The following is a 25,577-nucleotide window of genomic DNA, read 5'->3' as shown; positions in this document are numbered from 1 at the left end:
TCAGCCGTAGAGCTTCTCAGTCTTGAGCGCCACGCTGTCCATGTCGTGGTAGCCCTTGCCGTTGAGGTGCTCGCCGGCGCAGTCGTGGCCGTAGCCGTAGCCCTGCACGTCGCTGATGGTGGACACGGTGTAGGAGGCCGTGCGCATGGCGTCCGAGTGGCTGAAGCTGTGCTCAAACTGGATCTTGTACTGGTTCCAGTGCCTTCTCAGCACAGCCTGCACCTGCGCCCCGAGACAAAGCAAAGCCTGGGTAAAAACGGCGGGGGGACAGCTCCCTGCTGGTCAGGGACGCGTCGCGGGGCTCAGGAGTGCTGGGCAGGGATGCCTGCCTCCGTGCCACGCAGCACTTGAGACGTCTGGAGTTGTTCAGCGCTTAGGTAAGCGTTACTTTCCTGCAAATCTGACATAATGGCAGCTGGAGGGTACTAGCTGCTCAGACAAAGCACAGGTTGCAGGAGGAACAGCAGCCACACAATTTTCTGCTTCCTCCCCTGTGAACTGCAGTCCAGTGTAGACAGATCAGAAACAGAGGTGAAAAAGGTAATTTCTGTTCATGCTAATTTTCAAAAGGCCACATCCTCAGCAGCTGTAAATTCATTTACACTGAACGAGCCATAATTTACATTTGCCGTGATTTTGGCACGAGTCAGTCTTTCCCAATTTCTGACCGTACCTTAAGCAAATGACTAGAAGGACAATTTCCTGAACTCCACATTTCTACCAGAGTTAAAGCTGATAAAATAGCTGAAGGGCCCATTGGTTTACACATCTCCACTGAAAGGATGTGGCGTTTGTCATAGCCTTCCTCCCCTCCAGTATGGTTAAACACCTGGGCAGCGTGGAGTGATGAAGTGTCACATTCATGAAATTCATATGGAATTATTCTTTCAGGGGAGATGCCAAGTGGGGAGTTCTAACAATGCTAATAGCTCCTGTTGTTGCTTTTGCAAACATTTTTCTATGTTAAAAAAAAACAAACAAACCTGCCTACATGTCATGAATATTTAATTTCCTTTTCAGCTAAACTTTGTACAGAAAGCAGTCCTAACTGCTAACCAGTGAACAGTGACTACCCCAGTTAACTGTTTATATTGTAGGTAAATATTTTTAGGATTTCCCATATGTCTTCAGGGTTTATGTTTGCTTTCCATTTCCATTTCCCTCACACAATGGCTTCTTTTGTCTAATTTTACTCTGGCTTTAATGATGAAAAATAAAAATAAATACAAGAAAAGGGGTGCAATTTTTAGACTTCCTGCAGTCTGGTATCAGAAACCTCTGTTTAAAGGAGAGCTTCATATTTCTCAAATCCTTTACAAGGAAATGTCAAAGAGTAAGGAAAAGTATCAACCAATTAACATAACAAATTAGCATTTTAGGGCAAAGGAAGTACTCTCTTACTGTTCATAAAAACTTTCTAATCCACTCTAAACATCTAAACACAAATCTTCAAACACTGAGAAATCAACTACCTTAATACTTTTAAGTTTCAGATCTTAGTGCTTTTCATATCAAAATTCTGTATTTCTTCAGAGTCTAAAGGCAGAGTTCTTGTTTCAGCATGGGAAGTTTTTGATTAATTAATATATGCATTGCATAGAACCTTAGAATAGATCCAACACAGAACCTTAACCTTCAACCTCTGCACAGGTTGAATCCATCTCCTGTAGTCTATCATAAAGCCAAGACAAGAAGCATATTCAAAATTTCCAACTTGGAAGCTTGGCATTTAGTTTGGAATCAATCAATCAATCAATGTTCATCACTAAGATATGTTCTATTTGTTCTCCTTTCACAGTCAGTAACTTCAATACGCTCAGAGTTTGAATTTAGACATGCATGCAAAAAATTACACATTGAGCAATTTTCACTTTAGACAAGGCAGGCTGGAAGTGGGGAAAATGCCAGCAACTGGAACTGAGTGACTTAACAAGGTCAAAGAAATGTCTTGGCAGAGCTGGGAGATAAACTAGGCTTGCCAAATTACACACTCCAGTCCTCTCCCACACTTCTCCTGGTTACTTCAGTAACCATTATTCATCTTCTTTTTACTTGTTAATAGCTTTTGTTAACCAGTCCTGAAGGACACCCAAAGGATTCCAGGGCTCCTGAGAGCCTCCAGCATCCCTGCAAGACAAGTGTTTTGGGGCTACTGCCAGGGCAAAGCAGTGCAGCTGCTCCATGGCAGGGACAGAGGGCTATAAAAAGGGTTTCCTGTATGGGAGAACAGCATTTCCTCTGTGCCTGCCCCACTGCCCATCACGCTGGCTCCAGGCATTGCTAACTGAGCCACGTGTTCCTGGAATTCTTCCCAAAGCCTCTTGGTTACTGCTGAATCAGAGCTGCACCTCTGTCCTGCTGTGTGTCTGTTCTTGTAGGGTTTTATATCCTTTCATCTGCTGAGAATGTCTTTCAGTCTTCTGTAACCTTCCAATCATTTATAAGAAAAAGGTGGGAAAGATCAATTAACAGTATGTGTGTCTGCCCACAAAAGAGAGAACAGAACTTTCACCACCTTCTCCTCAGCTTTGAGCAGTGGCACAGAGCTGTAAATTTAGCTCAGGAAGGGTAGAATTTTCAACTTTGTGAAAAGACAGGATATTAAGGAAAGCATTGAATGAAAAATACTGCAATGATATAATTGTGTTTTTCAGTCATTAACAGAGGTGCCGGCTGGGAGAGTCATTCTTTCTTTCTCACCTTATAACCTACTAATGGCTGGATTTGATGAGTTTGCAGGAAGGACTCCTTTCAGTCAGCCCTTTAACACTGGTAGCTTGATGTTGAATGTCAGACAAATTAAACAGCTCAGCAGCCAACCAGGAGAAAAAAAAGAAACAAACCAAACCAAGCCCCAACACAGCCTTATCTATCTCATCTATTATACAACAGATTGTATAACACTGCAAACCTGAGACAATGATCTTCATGGCAACATTTCTGTAGAGCAGTGAAATGAAAGGGAAAAAAAAAACCAAACTAACCCCACAAGGCTTACACAGATCATGTAGGTATTACAGCATCTGTTATTAAAATTTCAACAGGACTATTCCTACTGGTTTATCAGAGATCCAGGACAAGCTTCTCCTCTGACCACAGCCTGTATGACCCCAAAAGCCATGCTAAGGCCAATCTGGAGCAGGAAAACATGGTATGAGAGTATCTTACCCTGTGGGCTGCTGGCCCAAGAGCAGAATGGGAGAGTCCTTGGGGAAGCCCTGCCACAGAAGATCCAAGCTGAAGGGCTTGCACACCCACCCTGTCGGGAGGAGGTTTGTGACCAGCAGCTGCAGTGCCTGGAAGAGCTGGATTTGACAGGCCAGCCCTGCTGCTCTGCTCTGCAAACTGGAGATGTTCCTTGGCTGCAGTCTGCAGCACATACCAGCTGTTTTTCTTACATTTCTTAACTTCACTGAGGTTCTATCCTAGCAGATCACTTTTGTTCACTTTTTGGCCAGATGTGTCTTGCTTGAACAGGATTTGGCTCCCGATATTTGGTGCTAAATGCACTAAAATGTGCAGTAACAGCTGGGAAAGGCTAAGACTTAGGAAGAAATTAGTGCTTTTAGCATTTTTTAATTGCCAATACCCCGCTGGGAATCTCTGCCCCACTCCGAGTGTCAATTCCATCAGCAGCATCACCTTTAAAACACAGCCCCTGTGCAGCCCAGCTGAGCTGCAGGTTCTGTTCAGGCCCTGGTGTGAGCACAGGGGAGCAGAGGAGTGCCTGCAGCCCCACTTGCCAGAGCCAGAACCTTTCAGGAGACAGAGCAAACACACCTTTGCTGTGCTGACGTTTTTCCCTACCTACAATGTCCCCTTGGATTTCCTTACTAATGCAGTTGTTTATAAAGCACAGAGTCCCTTCTTGAACAAGTTGTACTGAAAATAATTTAAGAAAGCAAATAGTGGTCACTGAAGCACTGAACCCAAAAGTGGTTTAAGAAGCACAAATTTTCACTCTCTAGAGAGCAAATACAGACATATATATTTAACTAAGTCCAGGTCTATGGTCTAAGAACTGAATTAGTAAATTAATTAACGTTAAAATATCTAAATCCTCCTTTAAACATTAAACATTATTCTGCCAGTAGATATTCAAGCAGTGATTCACTTGCTAGCATTTGTAGGAGTTGTGGAAGAGCTCATCATTTACCACTGATGAGCCCATGGTGAATTTAGAGGATGACTCAGGTTTCGTTTTTCTTACACAGCAGAAGACGATATGTAAAAAAAACAATGAGTTTTTAGCAACGAAATATTAACAGATACAGGAATAGATTTCAAACTCAATCGTAATTTAAAATTAAAAACAGCCTTGGAAGTGGCACAAGGATGAAGACAGAATTGAGCAGAGGACAAAGTTGTTTCATAAAAACTGCAGAAATTTCAAGGTTTTCTATCCCTCCTCCCTAATTTTCCACTGCAGCAGAACAAACAGATTTTTTTTCCAAATACCTGAAGGCATTCTGAACTATACTGTGGCATTCTGAAGGCATCATGAACTTTCTGCTCTAAAGAAGGGAAAGAGTGTGTGAAATGTCAATGCAGAGTGAGGGCAAGTGATCAGATCTGATCCAGAACACTTAATGATGTTCTTGCTTTGAAGCAAATATATGAGCAGGGACTTGAACCTGCACCTACTCTGTGGTAAAATCAGATCAAGGCCTCTGCCCCAGGCCCACTGAACTTGGAGAAAACCTATCTTCATCTTTTCCTTAGCAAAAAATCAGTGGGACTCATGCATTTAAGGTGGGGGGACACACAACAAAGACACACAAATAAACCTTCAGAGCCCATGGTAGTTTCTTTGCAATTCTGTCAGCTTTGGAGCTGGGAAGAGAAGGAAGGGCAATCTACATGAATCAATTCTAGCATTAGCCAAATATTTACCTGTGAGTAAAAATTACTGCCCAATAACACTGCAGAAACACACTGACACAATTTTAGAAGACCTGATAAAAAACCCTAAGGATTCAGTCCTAGGAAAACATCTGGCTGCTCCCACATTTCTGCTTACAGTCTATACTGTAACCATGCTAAATGTAGAACAAATGAGCAAACAGATGTGTAGGAATAAATATAACATTGTAATTGTTCCTCTGCCAAAAGTATTGGCAAATTGCCAGTTAAGTTTTTTGGTGGGGTAGTTTAGTTCATTTGTTTTGGGGTTGCTGGGATTTTTATTTTTTTTCTTTTTTTTTGCAAGCAAGAGCAACATTAAGAATTTTAGATATATTTTTTTAGCCTTCCTACTATTTTGATCTCTGACACGAAGCCTCTGGAAGTGTTCTCTATACAGCCTGGGGCCAGAGTTTCTATATGAAACTCACCCTGTGCACTCCAGGGACCTTGAGCTATCCAAGATAACAGCAAAGCTTGTTAGCTTCAACAGGATCAATACCATCTATTACTGAAACCTGGCACAACCCTCTAATGTCAGAACAAGGTTTGTCCTTGGAACTGGCTGATCATGGTACCTTGAACATGCACTTCTAACCCACACAAATTCCTGCCCGAAGCTGTTAAGGTCTGATTCTTGGAATGGTGCCCTTCGCTTCTGCTAAAAAACACTTTTCCAAACCACAGCCTGAAATTTTCCCAGAGAGCATCCTAAAATAATCCCAGACTGGTAGAAGGAGTTTGGCTGGAAGAGACCTTGGTGACCATCTAATTCCAGCCCTCTGCCATGGGGTACAGCCACAGCCCAGCCCAGCAATGTGTGCAGTGTGTCCTGTTCCTGCTACAGAAGGAGCAAGCAGTGACTCTCCAGGATAGCATCCTGTACAGCTTCCAGCACAGACAAATAAACCTTCTGGGCGTTGAAGTGCTTTGCAGTGTTAGGATATTTATATGGACTTTATAACAAAGTGACAACTGCCTTCAATTTCTTAATCAAGGCCAATGTGTGTGTATAGCTTAGCACCCAAGAATCAGTCCTAACACAGTTAATAGTGCCTTGAATAATAGCACAGTCCTTTCCAAGCTCTGCTCTTGGCATCATGATAATTTGTTTTCCTCTTTTTAATTTAGACAAATAAAAATGAAAAAATTACCACCTCCTTAACTGCTGAAACAAAAACATATAAAAAGAAAAATTATTATAGATATAGTAAAAGTTGTTACTCTACCTCGCCATTAAAGAAGCAGAAAATTGTAGCCACCAGTAGACCCTGTAAAATAAAAAAGATTCTGCTTTAATCCATATGCATGCAGGCTACTTCAGGTGTGAGATAATTAAAGGTTTCTGATAAAATTCAGATACAGATAGCAGAGAAAATGCAGGACAAATCAAAACACGACGAATTACTTCTAAAAACAGCGCCAGCTTTCTTCCATGACGTTTCTTTCCTCTGAAAAACTGGAAGGCAATTAAATGGGAATTCAGCATCCTGAAAAGTCAAAGACTACCGGATGAAGATCTTTAAAAACTGAAACAGCACAGTCACTTCTCTTTAATTTGACTGCCACACCAACTGCTCTGAGCCCAGGTGAGCTGAGCTCTGCCCACCTGGTAGTGCATGAGGATGTGCATGACGTAGTCGTACACCTCCTCCGCGATCCGGCCCTCGGGCCGCCACGGGAACAGCACAAACTCGATGCCAAGGAGGGGGACCAGAATCAGGGTGGCTCTCACTGCCTTCATGTACAGGTTGGACTCAGCCTTGTGGGTGTCTTTCAGCTTGGTTATGAGAACACGAACGATATTCAGCAGGAAGAAAAGGTTCACCTGTCGGAAAAGGAAATGACACTGAGAAGGAGGTCTGAAAAATAATCCTGCACACTGATTTGTGAGACTGGAAACCAGACAGTGCAAACTCACACTGCTCGGTGAGCGCTGTGATTGCACAAGAGATATCAGATAAACGCCTTTGAAAACACCTTGAAGTAGCTGAGATGTGGCTCCAACTTCCAGTATCCACACCCATTCCTTGAACTCTCGAACCAAGGTACCTGCCAGTGGTAACAATCCACACACCTTTCTCTCTGCTGTCAATAACAGTGCATGGGAGAAGGATTGATTTTTTTTTTTTAGGTTAGTCAAGAGAGAGGAAGATGCTTTTTCCTTTCTTGTATTTATATATGGTTCTTCAAAAAGCTACTTTTTATTTTTCAAACATGAACTTGTTAAATTTATAGAGAAGAAAAAATCAGAATAATAATAAAAAAAGGCAAAATGCTGGTATAAGGAACTGTATATTTCTCTAGACAAACAGTGGATTTGGCATTCTCATAGTAGCTAATGGTTGGATCTTTCATTCTTTCAGCAGAGCTGCCAATGGGGCAAGCACTGAGATGATGCTCTGTGTCATTCCCTTGCACTACTGAATTTGTTTATTTCCATAGTTACCAAGGCTTTTTTGTGCTAGAAATGGTCTCTGTTCCTCCAGTTTCACCAGAAAAAACATCCCAAACTGCCAATTTGTGAGCAAGCACACACCTGACACCCAGACACAGGTATCTGTATGGATACACACACATCCCCCAGGGATGAGGAAGCAGAGCAGCAGCAGCAGCAGCCTTAGGGATGATCCCAGCCCACATCTCCCGTGCAGCCAGGGAGGAAGCTGCAGGTAGAGGAGACCCCGAGGGCTCAGCCAGTCCATCCCCTTATCCTGCCCAAGGCACAGACACAGGACAGAAGTGCTCTGGGGAGCTGCTACGGAAAGGAGGGACACAGGCTCTGCTCCTGTCTCAGCTTCCCGAGGATTGTCTGCCTTGCCAACAACCAGAGACAAAAGGGGGACATGGGAAGAAGCTGGCAGACAGACAGACAGACAACTCCCTTCTAAAATGCCTCAGAATTCCTGGTCTAGGAGGAGGCTCTGTCTTGCTGTAGCACAAGTGCAAGCATTTGCAAGGGGAGGCATTTCAGACCAGGGGTGTCACGTTGCCTCCACAGCCCTGGCAGAATTCTTTCTGTCAGTTCAGGCTTTCAGAATAAATAGCTGTGTGCTATTATAGCAACAGGGCCCTTTACAGATATGGGATGTTACTTATATTCTACTTACATGCTATTTAAATCCTTCTAACAGGAAGCTGGTTTACATAGGAAACTACTGCATAAATTTCTCCTGGAAGCCTCCAGCTACCTTTAAGCTTTGTTTAAACAGCCAAGTTCTTCTGATTCTTTCTCGAGGGATTTATTTAGATTTTATGTAGCCCACAATCTCTATCCAACTTCCTATAGTACGTGCAGACAATGAGTCCTTCCTCCATTTCTAAATTTAATCCTTCTCAAATCTACTTGTTCAACATTGACAAGTCCCAAACACTGAGTTTTCTGCCCTCTCATGTTTTGGTAGCATGGCCAATTCCTATAACACTATCCTTAAGTGCTAATTGGAGATGAAAGTTGCAGCAGCCAGGCATAAATAGCTGTTTCTTTCACAATATGCACAGAGCGTTTCTATTTGTTTCACCCACCAAAACCAAAACGCAGAAAATTAAGCATGCAAATATAGTTTGCAAATAGCTAAAAGGGCAAACAGAAAGCTGGAGGAAGCAAGGCAGAGGGCAGAGTTGAGTAGAACAGGATGAGTGTCAGTACAAGTGTGTAGTACCAATTTTTGATGAATAGTTCTTCTGTCAGAAAATAAGAGGGAGATTCAGGATGAACTGAATTTTTAATTAAAGTGATGAAAACAGGTCCTGGTTTTAAGTAAGGTGGTGAGTAGCTTTTTACATTTAAGCAAAAGTAGGGCAGTGGAACTCCTCGCATGCACATTATCATCAAACTGACTGTGATGGTTTGGAAAAGCCCAAAGGAGCTCTGTTGTGCTATCTGCACAATGAACACAGAGTGAAACAGCAACAGCCCCACAGTGACCTGAAAACTGAACAGGACAACTGAGCAAAAATAGAAACAAAGGCAGAGAAGGCAATCCTAGAAAAAAAAATGTCTTGGTGCTTATAGTGGAAACTCAGGAGCATTTAGGTTCTGGCTTGAGAGTGGCAGTGAATTGAAGCCGAGTTCCTAAGTCAACAGGGGCTGCAGTTTTTGAATTAAACTCTCCTCAGGTGATATTTCTCCTTTTCTCCATGCTGAATTTGCACTAAGTACTATAATATTCCTTGTAGGTTTAAATTCTGTTTCAGTTCTTCCTTAGGATGATATAAACAGATCATTCTCACTCGAGGCACTCAGATATTCTTAGATATGAGTTGGTAGTCCTTGCTTGGCTTTTAATGCAGTTGTGCAGCTCCATATCTTTGCCTGCGTGGACACAACTGAGCATTCAGCTTCTAAATTCCTGAGCCTGGCACCGAGTTCAGCTTAAAGTCATTAAACACAAGGACATGAAAGACAAAACAGGGAGCACCTGAACTTCCTTCTAGCACACCTTCACTCAGAACTGGAATCTGTAATGGTCTGCCAATACATAACATTATTACAGAGAGGAAGGAACATCCCTGTAACAATATCTATACAAACAAGGACATAACTAAATAGTCCAGTGGCATCCAAACAAACAAAACCACAAGAGCACTGGCACATCTGAAGTCCCCACAGAAATCACAACTGCTTTCACTGAAGTGCAAACCAACTCCTTTTCCCTTCCCCTCTGAATTCTGATCAATATTTGTCTAGCATGAAAACTAACATCACCCTCTACTGTCTCATTCCCACTCTGTTTCTTTAATGGTGATTGCTTAGGCAGACAGTTGTAATTTAATGGTGAGCTGAAGACAATTCCAATCAAAGTGCAACCTGTGTCTGCTCCTGTTTCCTTGGCAGAAGAACCGACCACAGTTATGTAACAACAGGGACCATAAAAGCAGCGTTGTTTTAAACTTTATGTAATTGTAGGATTTTCAGTGATGCACAAGAGTTAAATTCCCATTGATTTCTGCCAATTATCCCTGGCACTCACTTGACAGTCCCCTTCATGTTCCTTGAGATCTGCTCCTGCAAATAGAAACAGTGTCTTCCCCCTCGTTATTTAATTTGCAGTTTAATGTTGTTGCTTAAATGTCTACTAAAGCAGGTCATGCTTAGTAAAGTGTGGAAATTGTATCTGGCAAGCAAGCTGCTTAAGCAAATGAGGGTTCTGTTCACAAAGCCTAAACACATGCATTTAATCTAATATCTTTAGCCCTGCCTTGTCTTTTCTGAATTGAAAAAAATCCCTTTTTTCTTTTGCTTCCGGAAAGGAAAGCAACTCCTTTAAAGTACTTTCACATCACAGGCAAGATGTGCAGTTTAATCTGTTATTCCTGCATGATTTTCAAATAAATTCACTGATTGTACTGAGAAAAGAAAAATGTAAGAGAAACACTTCCAGTTGGGCCATGAAAAATATAGGAATACCAAAGGTGAAAAAAAGTTGTAAATTGCAAAGAGGATGGACAAAGACTGTGCTCAGACCAACCCCCAGTGATGATTATTATGCCTCCAGTAAAATCAAAGAACTTTCTGAATGTGGCCTTGATTAGAAACAAGACTTGATCATTTGGAACAGATCCAGTGCATTCGAATCCCACAGGAGTCTGGCCACTTGCAGTGTGATTTTGGGGAGGCCACTGCTTTGAAGGAGAAAAAAGACCTCACATCCTAAAATGAGGTCACTTAATAGAAGATACTACAGTCTTACAGCTTTTACAGAAATTTTTACATTGCTATTTAAAACAAATTCTAATACAAGTCAGAGTTCAGCTTAAAAGAGCTTTACTTAAGTGATGTGTCTGTGAAGAGATGCCAGAACAATAGAAATAACAACCTACAAAAAAAAATCCCCTATACTTTTCTGTGAAAACAGGGTTTCATCTTCTGTGTAAAACAGAGAGAATAAAAATGGAAAGGATTTAGAATTGGGTTTAAGTTTACAGATTAGGGCACAGCAGATCCTTGCACGAACAGACAGAGCAGACCTGACCTGTGTGTCTGAGGCACCTGCTGGGTTATGCAGCACACTCACAAGTGACAGTGACCTCTAAATGTTAGCTTAAAGCTCCTACCTTTGTGAGCCCATCAAGAGCAGCCAGAAAACAAACAAGAAAACAAAATATTGTTTGAAAAATGCTTACCAAGAGAGCAGCACAAATAGGGCCATGGATGATGTAAAGCAGATGAGTATCAGAGCTGATCCAACAACTACAGAAAACAAACAGGAAAAAAAAAAGGCATTTATTTGCTTTGGTTTATTTTTTATTTTAAAGAAGATATAAAAATTTTTCAAAGCAAGCCGAAGCTACTTACTTGTCATTATAATACAAACTTCTTGCAATGGCATGTATGCAGGCAGGGATCAGTGGAAAACCTGATGAGAAATACAGTATTTTCCTCATTAGTAAAACCTGGTTAATAACCAAGTAAACTTGCATATCTTTCAGGAGTCTTCTGCATTTTCACCTCACCCAAACTATATACCTGCAGAGAAAATAAACTAACACGGACCAATTTAAACTTTCTTTGTTAAAATTTCTTTCTGAGGGCTGTGTGAAACCTTATTCCCACTGACTTGCCAAGAAATCCACAATAACACACAGGAAAGGCAAATCAACATTTCACTTTTTTAGAACATAACAAGTGACCTCTATTAACACAGATGCTTTTTAATCTGCAGTAACACCAGGTAGGAAGGTAACAATAAAACAGTGGTTGTATACATGAGCACAGCTTTAACAGCATGACCAGTGGTGAGCATTTCTCACTGGTATGAGGATAAAGTATCAGTACCTTGCTGTATTTAGAAAATAACTTTGAAATTAGACTCAGGGAATTAAGCCAAATGGAAAAAACTTTAAAAAGAACAGGCAAATCAGTCATCTGGGGCCCTTGGCACTCTGGTGGTAGCTGATCTTCAGGAGCTGCTGGGCACCTGTGACCTTCCAGCCATGCCTCAGCTGTGCCTGCAGTGGGCCAGTGACCCAGGTGCCAGGTTCTGCTGGAGCTGAGTGTGCCAGTACAGAGAGGCTGCCAGAGCCTTCCCTTCCACTTTGTGAATAAGCCCTGCTGCACTGTCTGAAGTGAGCAGGCTTGGATTATTAGTTTTGATATTGATATTACTCGAGATCTTCAGTTACAGCTATTCTCTGTTTGCTTAGTGGACAGTACAGGTCAGATGGAACTGCTGGAAAAATAAATCCTCAGCCATCTCTAACTCAGTTCTGACCCTCCACCCTAGGCACAGAGAGACTTCTCCAAAAACAAACATTCATTCCTGAATAAACATCTTCGAGGTGAGGAACAATGAATAATTACTTCTTAAGGTCTTTTTTATAATAGGAGACTATTTTCTCTATGCAAAGGAGGAGTCACTTCCTGACTCCAGAAATGCATAATCTCTCTGTCAGCAGAGGTACACACAGCTTCCTATATTAATATCTGAAGCCTGTTAAAACACTACAGACAAAGAATTGGGGTGTGCCATTGTCACTCAAAGCTCCAGCTCAGAGAGGCAAAGGTACAGCTGTCTGAAGGAGGAAGAGGCTGCATTGACCTGAAAATACACAAGCTGAAATCACATACCCCAGCCAAGAAGGTAATACCACATCAAGTGCTGCTTCTCAGCAAAAACAGCCACCACAATCAGAGTGTGCAGGTAAATGCCTTCACACAGCATCCAAAAGTAGTTGCAACCCATCAGGTACAGGTAGATGAACTGTGACACTTTGCAACTAACCTGCAGGATAAAACAAAAACAAAACCAAAAACAGAGTATAATATAAATTTTTAATTTGCAGAAATCTGAGAGCTTTATTTGTGAAGTGGAAGTAATACCACTCAAAGTAATGTTTGTTCTGTTTTCCACTACAATTACATATTTATTTACTTTTTAAACCAGAATTTTTATGGCATTACAATCCCATACTTTATGGTGACATAAAACTGAGTCTGGATTTTTATTATTCGTATGTGAGAACCCCAAGATCCTCAAGCCTGGTAGAATGCTGTTAAGATATTTTGCCTTATTGCAAACCTTCCCACATTTAACCATCAAAATCCTTGAATTATCTGATAGTAACCCCACAAGAAAAGTACTTTAATGTGGGTAATCCCCTCTCAGTTTTACCCATCACAACATCTAACTACCCCAGAGAACAATTAATGTTTTTAAAATGTTTACAGCACTTCCAGTTTTAACCTATTCATAACTGCACCTAGGGACTGAGAGCCTGCAGTAGGTTCTGGAGAAGCCTGCCATGTATTTGTATTTAGCTTCATTAAAAATATATTCTACAGTTCAACTGCTCTAATATAATTTATTGGGAAGCCTAAAATGTGAAGTTGTGAATAAGGAGCAGCAGCTAACTTGCAGATTTGGCCACATTAAATCCATTTTTTCCACTCCTTCCAATATTGCTGCCTTTTTGGTTGTTCTATTTCTGCCACTAAACTTAAAACAAACCAAACCCCAATATCGTTTTACCATTTTCTGCTACCTAACTCACTTGATGATGATTATTAGCAGCTATCTCAGGTGTGTTTTCCAGCACATTGATGACTGCTTCTACAGGAGAAAAGGAAATTATCTTTTTACTCAATTCAGCTTCTGGAGTTTTACCCTGACTTTCACAGAATTAAGATTTATCTTCCGTGTCTAAATAACAATAAAGCCAGAGCTAGGGATTTCTTTGTATACTTCATCTTTAGACTCTTGCATTGCAAAAATAAATTGTTCTTATTTTAACTGAAGATGGCCAAGTTAAAACCATAAAACAGACCTAAAATACCTCGCAAACCCTTTTTTCCTGCCCATCCCTGGCGAGTTCAGCTGTCAGGCTCCCTGACACCATCTAGAACAGGCTTTCCTGCTGTTGTTTCAGGGCAGAAGTGACTCTGTGGAGCTGGGAAGAGGCGTTCAGTGAGCTCAGTCCCTTCGAACACTTTCACTATTTCACAACCCCGAACGTGCAGCGTGCCAGGCACTGTGAGACATCTGCTGCAGCCTCACCACACACAGCATTCCACCAGCTGTGCAGCTCCCACCTCTGCTGCACAGGGGTGCACCTCTGCCCCAGCCCTTCTCACCCAAACACGCCTGCCAAACTCACTTGCACTTACTGGGTTAGTTGCAACTAACTCCTGGTTGTTGGCAACGGCTGTCAGTGAAATTATTGTTACAACAGAGTTGCAAACAAAAGAGAAAAACAGATTTTTATGCAGGGTAATCCTTTGGCAACTCAAGCTCCTAGAAAAGAGAAACAAGAACAAATGAGTACATGGGAGGACAACTATGTGTACTTGGGGACAGCTCTGACATTTTGAAAAGCTGGAGATTTTGATTTTACTAACAAGTCTTACATCAACCCTCTCTTCAGGTCCAGAGCAAATTTAATACACCAAAAGGAAGAAAACATGAACACTGAAATCCAATATGTTTAGAGGGAAGGACCTCCTTTGTAGTGGCCAGCTGAAAACGATTTAAATGCTGACAATAATTTTCAGAAGATTTACATTGTTTTTTTGTTTACTACCTGAAGAATTTTCCAATTACCTATCCTAAGGATTTACCTTTCCCAAGCACCTCTCAAGCTTTCTTATCCTGTTTCCATTTACCCAAACCTGTTCAGATATTTTGAAGGCACTCATATCCTTGTAGCTTTTCTTCTTTCAGCCTAAAGCTATAGAAATATCTAAATAAGCGAAATAATGCAAATCTCCCCAGACATCTATCACTTACACTGAGAGAAATCAGAAACACATTCTAAAGAGCAGCAGGGGACACGTCTAAACTGTCACCCAAGGGTGGAAAAAAAAAAAAAAATCAAGTCTTCTGGCCTTTTCAAATAGCATGCCTGGAAGAAAAGATAAAGGGGGGACATCGGCAATTTATTTTTAATTTGAGAGGATAGAAGGGAGACCTTTGCATTTTTTCAGAGAAATGCAGACATGGAATCCTCCCGAAGGCTGGAGGAGTATATTGAAAACTGCTGACAGATGAAACAACCATCAAGGTGACCCAAAGTAAAAGAAGGGCAGCCCCATAAGCCTGGCCATAGGGCAGGTCTTGGCTGCATCTCCTGCAGCTCTCCCAAGGGCAGTGTACAAAGCACCCCCAGATCCCTGAGCTCACAGCACATCCTGCAAGCCCTGACACAGCCTGAGTCCACGGCACTAAACACAGGGGAGGGGAGCCCCTCTAGAGACCAGTGCTGCCATTAAAAGGGACCTACTAAAAGGGAAACTTTGCTTTGCCACGTGCCATTTGGCTGAAGGAAATACAAAAGATAAAAGTCTCCAAAATATGGAAAACAGGGTTGCATATGAATTTGAGGACAAAATAAGATTCCATTAGGCTCTTTAAGATTTTATCTGAGTCTTGTTTTAATGCCCCAAACAGATAAACTTTTAATGATTATAACACGCAGGGTCTTACGTTCTTTGAAAATGTATTTTTATATGTTTTTTTCCCCTGTATGGTTCATATATGAAAAGAGAGACAATACTAGATTCCAGCGAAGGGCTTTGTGTAAACAAGTCCTGCAAACCTCTGGAATTCTGTCTGCTTATTGTTAAGACTCAAGGCTCGGGCAGGGAAGAGCACGTACAGCTAATGGGGCCATCTCTCCGGGTCATCCCGCAGCTGTTCCTGTTGAATATTCAAACACACCCACCCACACCCACCTCCACCCAAGCATGAAAGGATCACCGGACAAGAAACAGAAAGCAAGACTGATGACATTTAAAAACCAAGACTGTTTTTGGTAATAAAAAGATTTTTTTCCTAAGCTTCCGCACCCTCCCTCTTCTGTTATCCTTCCTATATTGCTTTCTTTCTGACTGTTTTTCTTAATGACATAATATCCTTTATTCACTTAATTCTCATATTTATGATCTAGGTACATTTGAATGACCAATCCCTCAATTAAACCATGTGTAGTAAAATTAAAACAGACTTCCTACTAAATTACTATTTCTCTTTTTTTGACTCCTGTATATCTTGGGAATTAGGGAAAAATTAATTTCTCCAATAGGAAAAAAGGTGACATTTTCAAAAGCCCCTAAGTGGGTTGGAGATCTTAGTTTTTAAGGAATTTCAACACTGCAAAACTCAAGCAGTGAGATCCAGGCAGGCACCTAAAGGGAATTATTTGCTGAGATGACATTAACTGAGTGATTTAGGCAGCTCCTGTCTCTGTAACAATCCAATAATCAGTGCTTTGCTCTCCTCTGTGAATGCTGTCCTGGGATTTGACATGACACTTAATCAACAACTCCTTTATTTCAGGTGGGTTTGGTGTTTTTTTTGGCTGCTTTGAATTTTGTTGGGAGGGGTGGGGGCATCTTTGAAACCAGCTCCCCTTTTATCCTAAATCGCTGCTTTCTGAAGTATTCTCTTGCCTTGTTTTTCATTCTTTATGAAAGCCATACAATTATTTCAACATTTGCAACATGAGCATTATCTCGAGTATGTAACAGAATGGGAAAGCTGAGACACTGCAAGGAGTTACTTTTATGTCTCACAGATGAGTTTTCAGAGACATTCACAGTTCCAAGTTTATCATCCATTTCATTCTGTTAAACCAAGAACTCCAGTGCCCTTGGGGAACACAAATCACAAGCTGGACAAGTACTTCCAAGGAGAAAATTTTCTGATGAAAAAAACAAAATATAAAATGCAGAAAAAATTTAGTCCTAAAAAATAATTCAAAGCCCAAACAGTTGATATTTCCTTTGGGGAAAAGTTCCAAATTTCTGGTCAAATCTAAAGAGATCCTAATGATCAGAAAACCAGAAAATGTCTGGAAACTGTCAGTTGGCTTACAGAATAAAAGTTTTGGAAATGACAAATTCAAAGACACCACCCACAATAGAAAGAAAACCTCCACCTGTTAAAGCTATGAATAATTATCCAAGCCTTAGCTGATACATAATACATCCTGGTATTAATCTAGGTCCTGAAATACCCTTCTGCTACTAAAAATACTTTAGAGGAACTGTACATCCCAAGAGAACAGCTTGCAGAGGACTTTCTTTAGCTTCCTTTGAATTTTGTAATTTCCTTTTATATCCTAACATAACCACAGTCTAGAAAATGTGGTTTGTGGGTCTGGATTCGTTCCATGCAGTTCTCTGAGGACAGATGATCCTGGCTCCCAGAGAAGAAAATCCCTGGATGGTGATACAAACGTGACACAGGATGGCAGCACAACAGATCACCTGCTTTTGCACTAAGTGCCACAAGCAAAGATGAAATTACTTTGGTTTTCATATTATGGTATAGAAAAAGCATGCTTGGCTCTCTGTGATTTTATAAAATCATATCCTACTCCAAATCTTTTTCTTTCCCCCTTTGTTAGAGCATTTTTCCTGTCACATTAGATATCTAGTCTGCTAAACTTTGTGAAATTTATTGCAACAGCACCAACCTTTTTATGCAAAAATCAAAGTTCTTATAAGGACTCAGAGACATTTCACACATTGAGTTGTGGAAGGAAAGTTAATTTGGAAAGGAGAAGCATTGTTTCTACAGATCATACAAAATTAAATAGACTGAAAAACAATTGTATGTGTTTTCCTTTATGGAACAAGATCAGAAAAGGCTGAAATGTCACCTTGAATACTGGATTTCAAAAGAAGGGCTGCAAAGTTGAAGCACTCCTGTTTACTGGGGATTTGCAGAAATGCTGTGGAAGCCTGGGGAAATAATGCTCAGCTAAAGTGGAAGCACTGCTTTCAGCCAGATGTGACTAAAAAGAACTTTTTAAAAATCAGCTATCAGCTGCCACCACCTAATCAAAGCCCACAGCATGAGAAAAGCAGCATCCACTGCCAGTGTGGCTGCTATTCCTATTTAAAAGTCAGGAGGACATGGAAGCTGGAGTGAGGCAGCAGGGTACAGGGGCAGGAGCAGGTGAGTGTGAGGAGCAGATGTGCATGGCCAAGGAGAAGGTGTTTTATGAACTGATTAAACCAGGCTGACAAGGGGAGCCCATCCTGGGCATGGCAGCAGCTGGCACTGGGAACAACTTGTCTTTCTCAGCTCTGCTCTTGTGGCAACACTCCTGGGTTCACCTTTCCACCAGGTCTCAGCAGCTTCTTAAAGGACAAGAAAAAGAAAAGGAGCCTTTCATAGGGAAGGAAAGTAAGTCCACCAAATATGAAGTAATAAGTCTAATTTTAAAAAGCCTGTGTATTCTATTATGAGCTGTTGGGACAGTGGATTTACACTGCTCAAATTTCCTTTCAAGAAGGTGACATCATAACTGTTAGTCAGCAGATGACAAGCCTGTCATACACAATACTGTGAATAAAAAAAAAGGGGATTATTTTTACTTACTTCCCCTTACAGTTGTCATATTTTGTGAGTACCACTTTGGAATGTTACTGTACCTATCAAATGTCATCACTGTTTTGGTTTGACTTGCCCTTTAGTTTAGTTGATGCTTGGCATAACACTGAATCATAGAACACCCAGACTTGGAAGAGACCCACAAGGACGGAGTCCAATTCCTAGTATCCATACTGTAACTTATCACTAAAAAAACCCAGACATCACAAACCCAAAATGAACAAACACTTTCCTATTTCCAATTTTCAATATATTCTACAGTTTTTGGGTTACAGGTTTTTGAATTTAGGCTTCTGAGAAAAGAAACCTCAATTTTTGTTACAATATAAAGTCCAACAGCAAACCTATATGCTGGCTTTCTTCACCTTCCTTCTCCATCTAATTTAATTTGGATGGCTGGTGTTACAGAGCACTGAAACCAGGACTGTAGCCACCACTGGGATTTGATGAAGGATTTTAAATGTACTTACTTAAAATAAAAGAATATGCCAAGAGAAATCAGAAGGGATACAATTGAAAGACCGTGTCCGATGATGGCCAAGTAATACAAGTTCAGAGCAGTCTGCAACACAAAAACAAAGCCAAGTGATTCACACAGAGCTACTGCTGATAAAGCACATATTTATATGTCTCTTCTTGCAGTTAAAGTGACTACAATACTAATCAGAAAAAACCCCCAAAGCCATTTCAAGTAATGATGGAACAAGTCCAGAATCCTGCCAAACAACATCCTACTAAAATCTCCCTCCATAAGGAACACAGCAGATTAACTGAAGAAATCACTGACATTTACCTCTTACCAGTTAAAACATCAACTATCCAATATACAGTGCTATGTTTTTTTCAGAATATTTATATAAATCTGGCTTAATATTTAAGTTTCTGTAGTGGGTGCATTGCTGCCTGAGGCTTGATCCCTTTCTTAACACAATCCTAAGTAAAGCTCATGCTTCCTGCATGAATTTATGTAATCTTTCCCCCACAGATTTCTTCTCAGCATTTAAAGATACTTCCTTCAAAATGAGCTATGATTATGGTACTGGAAATTCGGTTTTTATTGAGCATTTCAGGAAGGGCATGAAAAAAACTAATAATGACTCAAAAATAGTGAAGACTAATATGTTAAATAGTCATGTTTCAATATTATGCTAAATAAGCCTACTGCCAATTACGGAATTACAAAAATCTGGGTAGATACAAAAGGTAAAAAAAAAAAGGGAACCGGTGATTTAATATTTGGAGTATGTTCATGTTATCATTACTTCTTGTAGCTAATATATTAATTAACTAACTCGTTTTATCAGAAAGCAGCAAACCTTTGCTTCCAGTCATGGAATCTGTCTTGCAAAAAAACCTTGCTGCATTACATGCGACGTTATAATTTGACACATAAGGAAATGAAGATTTTCAGGTTGAACCTTATACCCTCACAATAAAGCACAACTATTTGGGTTCCAAAGGGAGAGTTAGAGCACAAATCCAAATGCTCATGTACTGCAAACTCTGTGTATCCCCTGAACTTACCATTCCAAGTTAGCACAGAGTAATTGCAGCTTGCTATATACACTGACTTTTGAGGTAACACAAAAAGATCACAGGTAAAGCTTTAAGTAGGTTGCAAGATGACACAAGGGTAAGTCTTGATGTGCGCTAGAAATTTTCAAATTATAATTATTTTTTTAAAATAAGGCAACTTAAAAAAAGTCCCAAACAGCGATGCAATATGTATAAGTGGAGCTTATTGTGAAATTTGAAATGTGAAAAATTTGTGAGTGAGAAAAATCAAGCGTTACCCCGAAATGCTAAAATTTGAGATGTATAAATGACAACAGGCATTCTACGACAGGTCCATCTCCTGTATCACCCCCTCACTCAGTGACCAATCTAGACAGAGGTGCCTTTTAAGGATTTAGAGACTTCCCCACCATTCAGAATGGGCACAAAAGCAGGAGGTGGTGCAGGAGGAAGCACTGCTGAGGGCAGTAAAAATGAGAATTAATGCCCAACGGCCAGAGGTACCGTGCAGTGTCTCACCCACCTTCCCAGCACAGGGAGGAGATCATGCTGCTGAGCATAACACACAACTGCAGCAGGGCTTTCTCTGGAGATGTTATTCCATACAGTGGCTTCAGGAGTTGAAATATGTGGCAATACAGCCTGAGGGGAACTACCTCAATATTCATTGAGAGGGATCATCATAGATCTGCTCCTTTCTCACTAATATCCTCCTAATATTAGCAAGAATCAATGAATTATGGCTATTCTGCTAATAGAATTAAACTGCCATTAGCAAAATAAAAATCCCACAATTTGAGAAAAAGCATTAATAAAGTGGCTTATCATCTGTAACCATCTTTTGCCAATATGGTTTTTAGGTAAGTACCCTAAGGCATTCAACAGCAATGGTGCAGGCAGCTAGAAACTCTACTACAGGTCAGATTTCTTGACACAGTCTGCTACTATTGAACCCTTTAACATGAGGTCCAAATTAATTTACAGCCTGTCTTGGTCTGTGGTTTATATTCCTGGTTCTTGGGAATTTACAGTTTCAATTTACTGCTTCTTCCCATGACTGAATGTTTCATAAGCATAAGGAATATCAGCAGACATAAAACTGGGGAACAGAAAAAATATGCAGTTTTGCCCACTGTATCCTCACATATCACAAAGTAACCGTAAGAGGTCATTTAGAGATTTTATTTTTCTTTTTCTAAATCTTTTAATGGATGGGCATGTTCAAGATAAACAGAAATCTATAAAAATAGCATCTATACATAAACCCAAAAAAGTACAGAGTCTACTTTTGAAATACAGAAAAGTTTGGAAACTTGTAAAGAAAGATACTCAGTTCAGTTTCTTGACATGGGTACCATGCACTCATTCCTCTCCTACCTTCACTTTTTCATGTGTATAGATATTGCACTGGGTGTAGTTTGTCCATGTCCTGTTGCTTTCTGGGTGTCTAAACCAATTCCCATTTGGATCACAGATCTTTGTAACTTTTTCTGCAATCAAAGTTGACAGAACGAAAAAACAAAAGAAGAAAAATGAAAGAAAAGCACAACAATCAGCACTGAAATTCTCTTTCCTGATGCCAAGTATTTAATACAGATTGGCAAAAAAATGACAGCTTTATTAATATGACTAGAGAGACTTTGCTTGTTACTATGAATTCTGAGAAACTTGAGGCCGTTGCTTTTGCTTGGCAAGGACAACCAATGATGTGATTTTCCTTGAGAAAACAAATAGATTTTCCCTCTCCAATCCATTAAGTACCAAAATACATTGAACTAACTATTGGAGAACTACCAGATGAAGTGACAAGAATGTTTAAATGGCTTGCTTAACATCCAAGATGGAATCTGAAGCTTAACATCCTCCATAAATTAGTACTGGACAGGCAGAAAAACATAAATAGTAAGACTGCTCAAGAACCAAACTGGAAAATTGCTGGAAACACAATTATTTCTATCATCAAATAGAGGCATGAAAAGACCCTGGGAAATACAAAGAAATCAATGACATTTTTCATATGCTCACAAAGCTTAGCCCACAAAACCAGGAAGTGATTCAAAGTGGGAGAAACTCTCTGTCAACTTCTGTTACATTGAGGTAAAGGACTAAGCCATATTTCTGCTTGTCCATCAGAAAAGCTCATCTCTAAGAGGAAAAAGGTGTGATCTAACTTCAATTCCTACTCCCTAATCTACAGAATCCCTCAAGGACACAGTTTAGAAAAGAAGTAACTTGTCAGTTTTCTATGTGATAAGAGGAAAATGGGTCTTGAGTTTCTGAAATCCTGGAGCATTAATGACTTGAGTGAGGCAAACAAGAGACATCAAAGCCCCAGACTCCCACTTCAGTGAGAAATAACGTTGATGCAGAAGGCAATGCACTCATACCTGATGGGTTGAAATCCTGAAAGTAGTCAGGACAACGCTGCACCGACACGGTTCCAGCAGCAACATCACTCCAGCACAACCAGCCATCCCAGGTCCTGTTGCAGTAGGGACCTGCAAACAGATAGAGACCTGGGAATAAAATAACTCCTGCTTCAGAAGAGTCTTTCAAAGGTAATGTGTAGGACTGGGTAAGGTAGGTTTGCAGCAATGGGGAGAAAAGAGAAAAGATTTAGCAGTGGTTGATTAAAACTTCACTCAATAGAGACAGTTCCTTATACACACATTTCTTTGAAAACATTTTAAAATCTTTTCTCATTCACCCTGAAATGGCCTACAAGTACAATTTGCAAACCTCAGATCTAGAACACAGTGGGCAAAAACCCCTGAACTGATTGACACTCAATAATGTACCTTAGCAAAGAGCCTCACACACTGAAAGATGGCTTTACTGAATTCATTTCTATTTTGGATGGATACCAAGCCTGTACATATGTTTGCTCATTCATAGAAAACACAGTGGCATCCCAGAAGCCATGAGAAAAGCCTGGCTGGGAGGCAGCCCCAGCTGCTGTGCCTCAGGCTGGGCTGAGCCTGCAGCAGTCACTGTGGACAAACACTTCCCTAAGTGCCCCAGGACAGGGAATTCAGTGTCCCTCGAGAGCCTGTTCCAATGCCTCATTGCTCACACACATTTCAACATCTAAAATAAACCTCCCTCGAGAATGAGCTGGCATTTTATAAACAGCTTCTTTCCCAAAAGGAACGCAGAATGACCGTGTGCCTCTCTACAAATTTCAAGATGGTTTCATTATCTCACTTCGGTTTTCTTTTAAAGGCTTAATAATGTCCCCATCTCAAAGGCTGCAGTTCTCCAGCATCGTGTAATTCCTCCTCATCTCCCATTTGTGCAGATCCTCCTGAGGCTGTGAGGCCCCTTTATGCTTGGGCATAAGCTTACACTACCACCTTTGTATCCATTTCTGACCTCCAGGCACCGAGTTCCTCCAAAGAATCATTTCAGAAGAGAAAAATATCTCATTGTAGAAGAACACAATCACCTTTCCTTGCCTCAAAAGCCACTCAGTATTTCCAGAAGCTACCAAGTGAATACAGCAACAGGTGGAGTCAGCTCTGAGAGACTTATCAGGAAAAGCAATAATGACACCAGCACAACCCTCCGAGCAGGGAAAAAGTGTGGATTAATTTTTTAAAGGCAGACGTGACCAGACAGAAAGAGGTATAATAAGAGCATGAAATGAAATAAGGTGGTGAGGTTCATTAGTCATGATTTTTTTAATACAGATATCTATTTAAATTAACATTTTCTTATTTCATCAAAAAGAAAAGCTTTTTGTTATATCAGAAGTGGTGCTCCGGGCAGATAGTATAACATATTATTTCATGCATCCCAAAGTAATGTTAATAAAAAATTGGGAAAATGTTGTTACAACCTGAAAAATAATTGCTAGCAAGAGAAGAAATTAATAAAACTAAAGGAACCTGAATTACTATAATAATTTCTGTTGACCATTTGCATTAGTAAAACCTCATGGGAAAACAATCTCTACCTTCCTTCTTGTGAATAGGGTCTTGCATAATCTTCTGGTAGCATTCATACTGTGCTGTCATGATTTTATTCCGTGTGACACTCAGCTGGGCAAAGTCCATTGTGGTGTTCTGATGTCCCTCAGCTGGAGTAGCAGTGGCAAAGAACTGAGAAAATAACATTTCTTTTAGCAAACCACATAACAAGCTCCAGTATAAACTTTTTCAGCAAAAATCTTTTCAAATATTGTACTTCAAATACTATTCTCCTGAAAGATACTGATCTTCAAATCTTATTAGTGACAACATGATTTTATGTTTTTCTGGTTAATTTAGCAATTCTTACTATTGAGTCTTGATAAATGTCTCCTGAATGAGTGTGGGGTAGGAACAATTGGCAAGATTTGTAAATAAGAATGGCAGCATGCATAGAAAGCACTGAGGCAGACAGAAGCACATGAACATCTTCTGTAAAACCCAGTGAAATATATCAAAGTTTAGTCTAAAAGACACTTCAGTCAAGTCCAAAATGATCCTTTATGAAAAAAGACCTTCCATATATTTTATGCACTGAAGCATTTAGCTTGTCCAGAGCTATTTGTTTTCTCTGCAGCCTGGTGAACCATAAAGCCAACCCTCAGAACAGAGAATGTTATTCAAAGGACAAGACATCCACTCTGATAGTTATTAAAAATTTAAAAATCTTAGAAAAGTTGATCTTGACCAAAACCTGAACCTTTAAAGTGGATTTTTAATAGGAATTAAATATTTTATGGGAAGATATTAAGCTTCACAGAAAAACAAAGCTGCAGATTGAAATGCTGTACCACGGTCAAGCTGTACATACGAGGGATGAAATTAAAATTTCTGAGGATGTCTCTGAATCTCAGTTAGTTGTCACCTCCTCTTCCTGGGGTCTGCAGGGAACTGTCTCTGTGTCACTTGTCCACTGCTACTGTTCTGAGCCAGCAGAGAAATGTACTGGATTCAGCAGAGGTAAATACTATTTCTGGTCCTTCGCCAAAGGAATTTGATGGACAACAGAAGGTAGATAAAGATCTTGCTGTGCAGAAGCTGCATTTGAGCACAAGATGAGCTCTTTCTGCACTTCCATATTAATAATTTCTGTGGCACTCTCTACAGTGTTGTTAAAACTGGAAGTGATTTTAAAAATTCATAAGACTCACCATAGTAACCGATAATAAGAGCAGCGAAAATGTGATCCAGATTTTTGTCATTTTTATATCTGGTGCAGTCAATTTTATGTCGCAGCTGAATGAACTCAAACTGCAGTAGAAAGAAAAAAAGAAAGAAACTGAGCAGTTAATGAAAGCCAAAATTGATAAAAGACTTTCATATTTTATTTCTGAACTCAAAGAAACTGATGGAGGTCCTCTCCCCTCCTTTTCGCACGTGATGTCTGTCACACGAAGCACGCAGGGACGCACACCGTGGCAGCAAAGCAAGGCACTCAGCTGCTCAGCACTGGACTCAGCAGCAGGCTTTTCCTGCACTGCTGCCTCCAGTGCCCAAGCAGCACCTGCAGAGGCTTTTCCCAGGCAGGTCCCTGGTGCCAGCCCCAATGCAAAGAGCCCCGAGACACAAACTGCACTCGGGGCCATCTCTGCCTTTGGGAGACCACACCAAACTGCAGGTCGGTTCCCTCAAATGCACTCGGACTTTCAAACACTCACATTTATTGTCCATTTTCTTCATGCCTCCTGATATTTAATTTTGCCATTTCTGGAATAAGTGATCTAGTGAGAAGCCGCTTCGTCCTGAACTTCCAGCTTTGCAAGGATGATAGTAGCAATGCAAGAATTCATAGTGAGCTGTAAAATAGTTTCTGTATCTGCAGTACCTGTAGTTTCTTTATCTGTCATTTGAAGAA

The 25,577-nt window shown here is 40.5% G+C and overlaps 1 protein-coding gene across 1 annotated transcript; it reads right to left on the bottom strand.

Moving 5' to 3' along the window:
- Positions 1-24,967, bottom strand: CALCRL (calcitonin receptor like receptor). The gene is made up of 12 exons (XM_062506719.1): positions 24,874-24,967; positions 23,710-23,854; positions 22,142-22,252; positions 21,132-21,244; positions 18,710-18,801; positions 14,009-14,135; positions 12,473-12,626; positions 11,201-11,261; positions 11,029-11,095; positions 6,512-6,730; positions 6,132-6,173; positions 1-222 (listed from the first exon to the last, which is right to left on the bottom strand). The coding sequence occupies exons 1-12, from the start codon at positions 24,922-24,924 to the stop codon at positions 1-3; spliced, it is 1,404 nt and encodes a 467-aa protein (XP_062362703.1). The 5' UTR covers positions 24,925-24,967.
- Between the last annotated feature and the right edge of the window lie 610 nt (positions 24,968-25,577).

The sequence above is a fragment of the Cinclus cinclus genome, chromosome 21, assembly GCF_963662255.1.
Source record: "Cinclus cinclus chromosome 21, bCinCin1.1, whole genome shotgun sequence".
NCBI lineage: Eukaryota > Metazoa > Chordata > Aves > Passeriformes > Cinclidae > Cinclus > Cinclus cinclus.
This window is presented reverse-complemented; position numbering and strand designations above follow the sequence as displayed.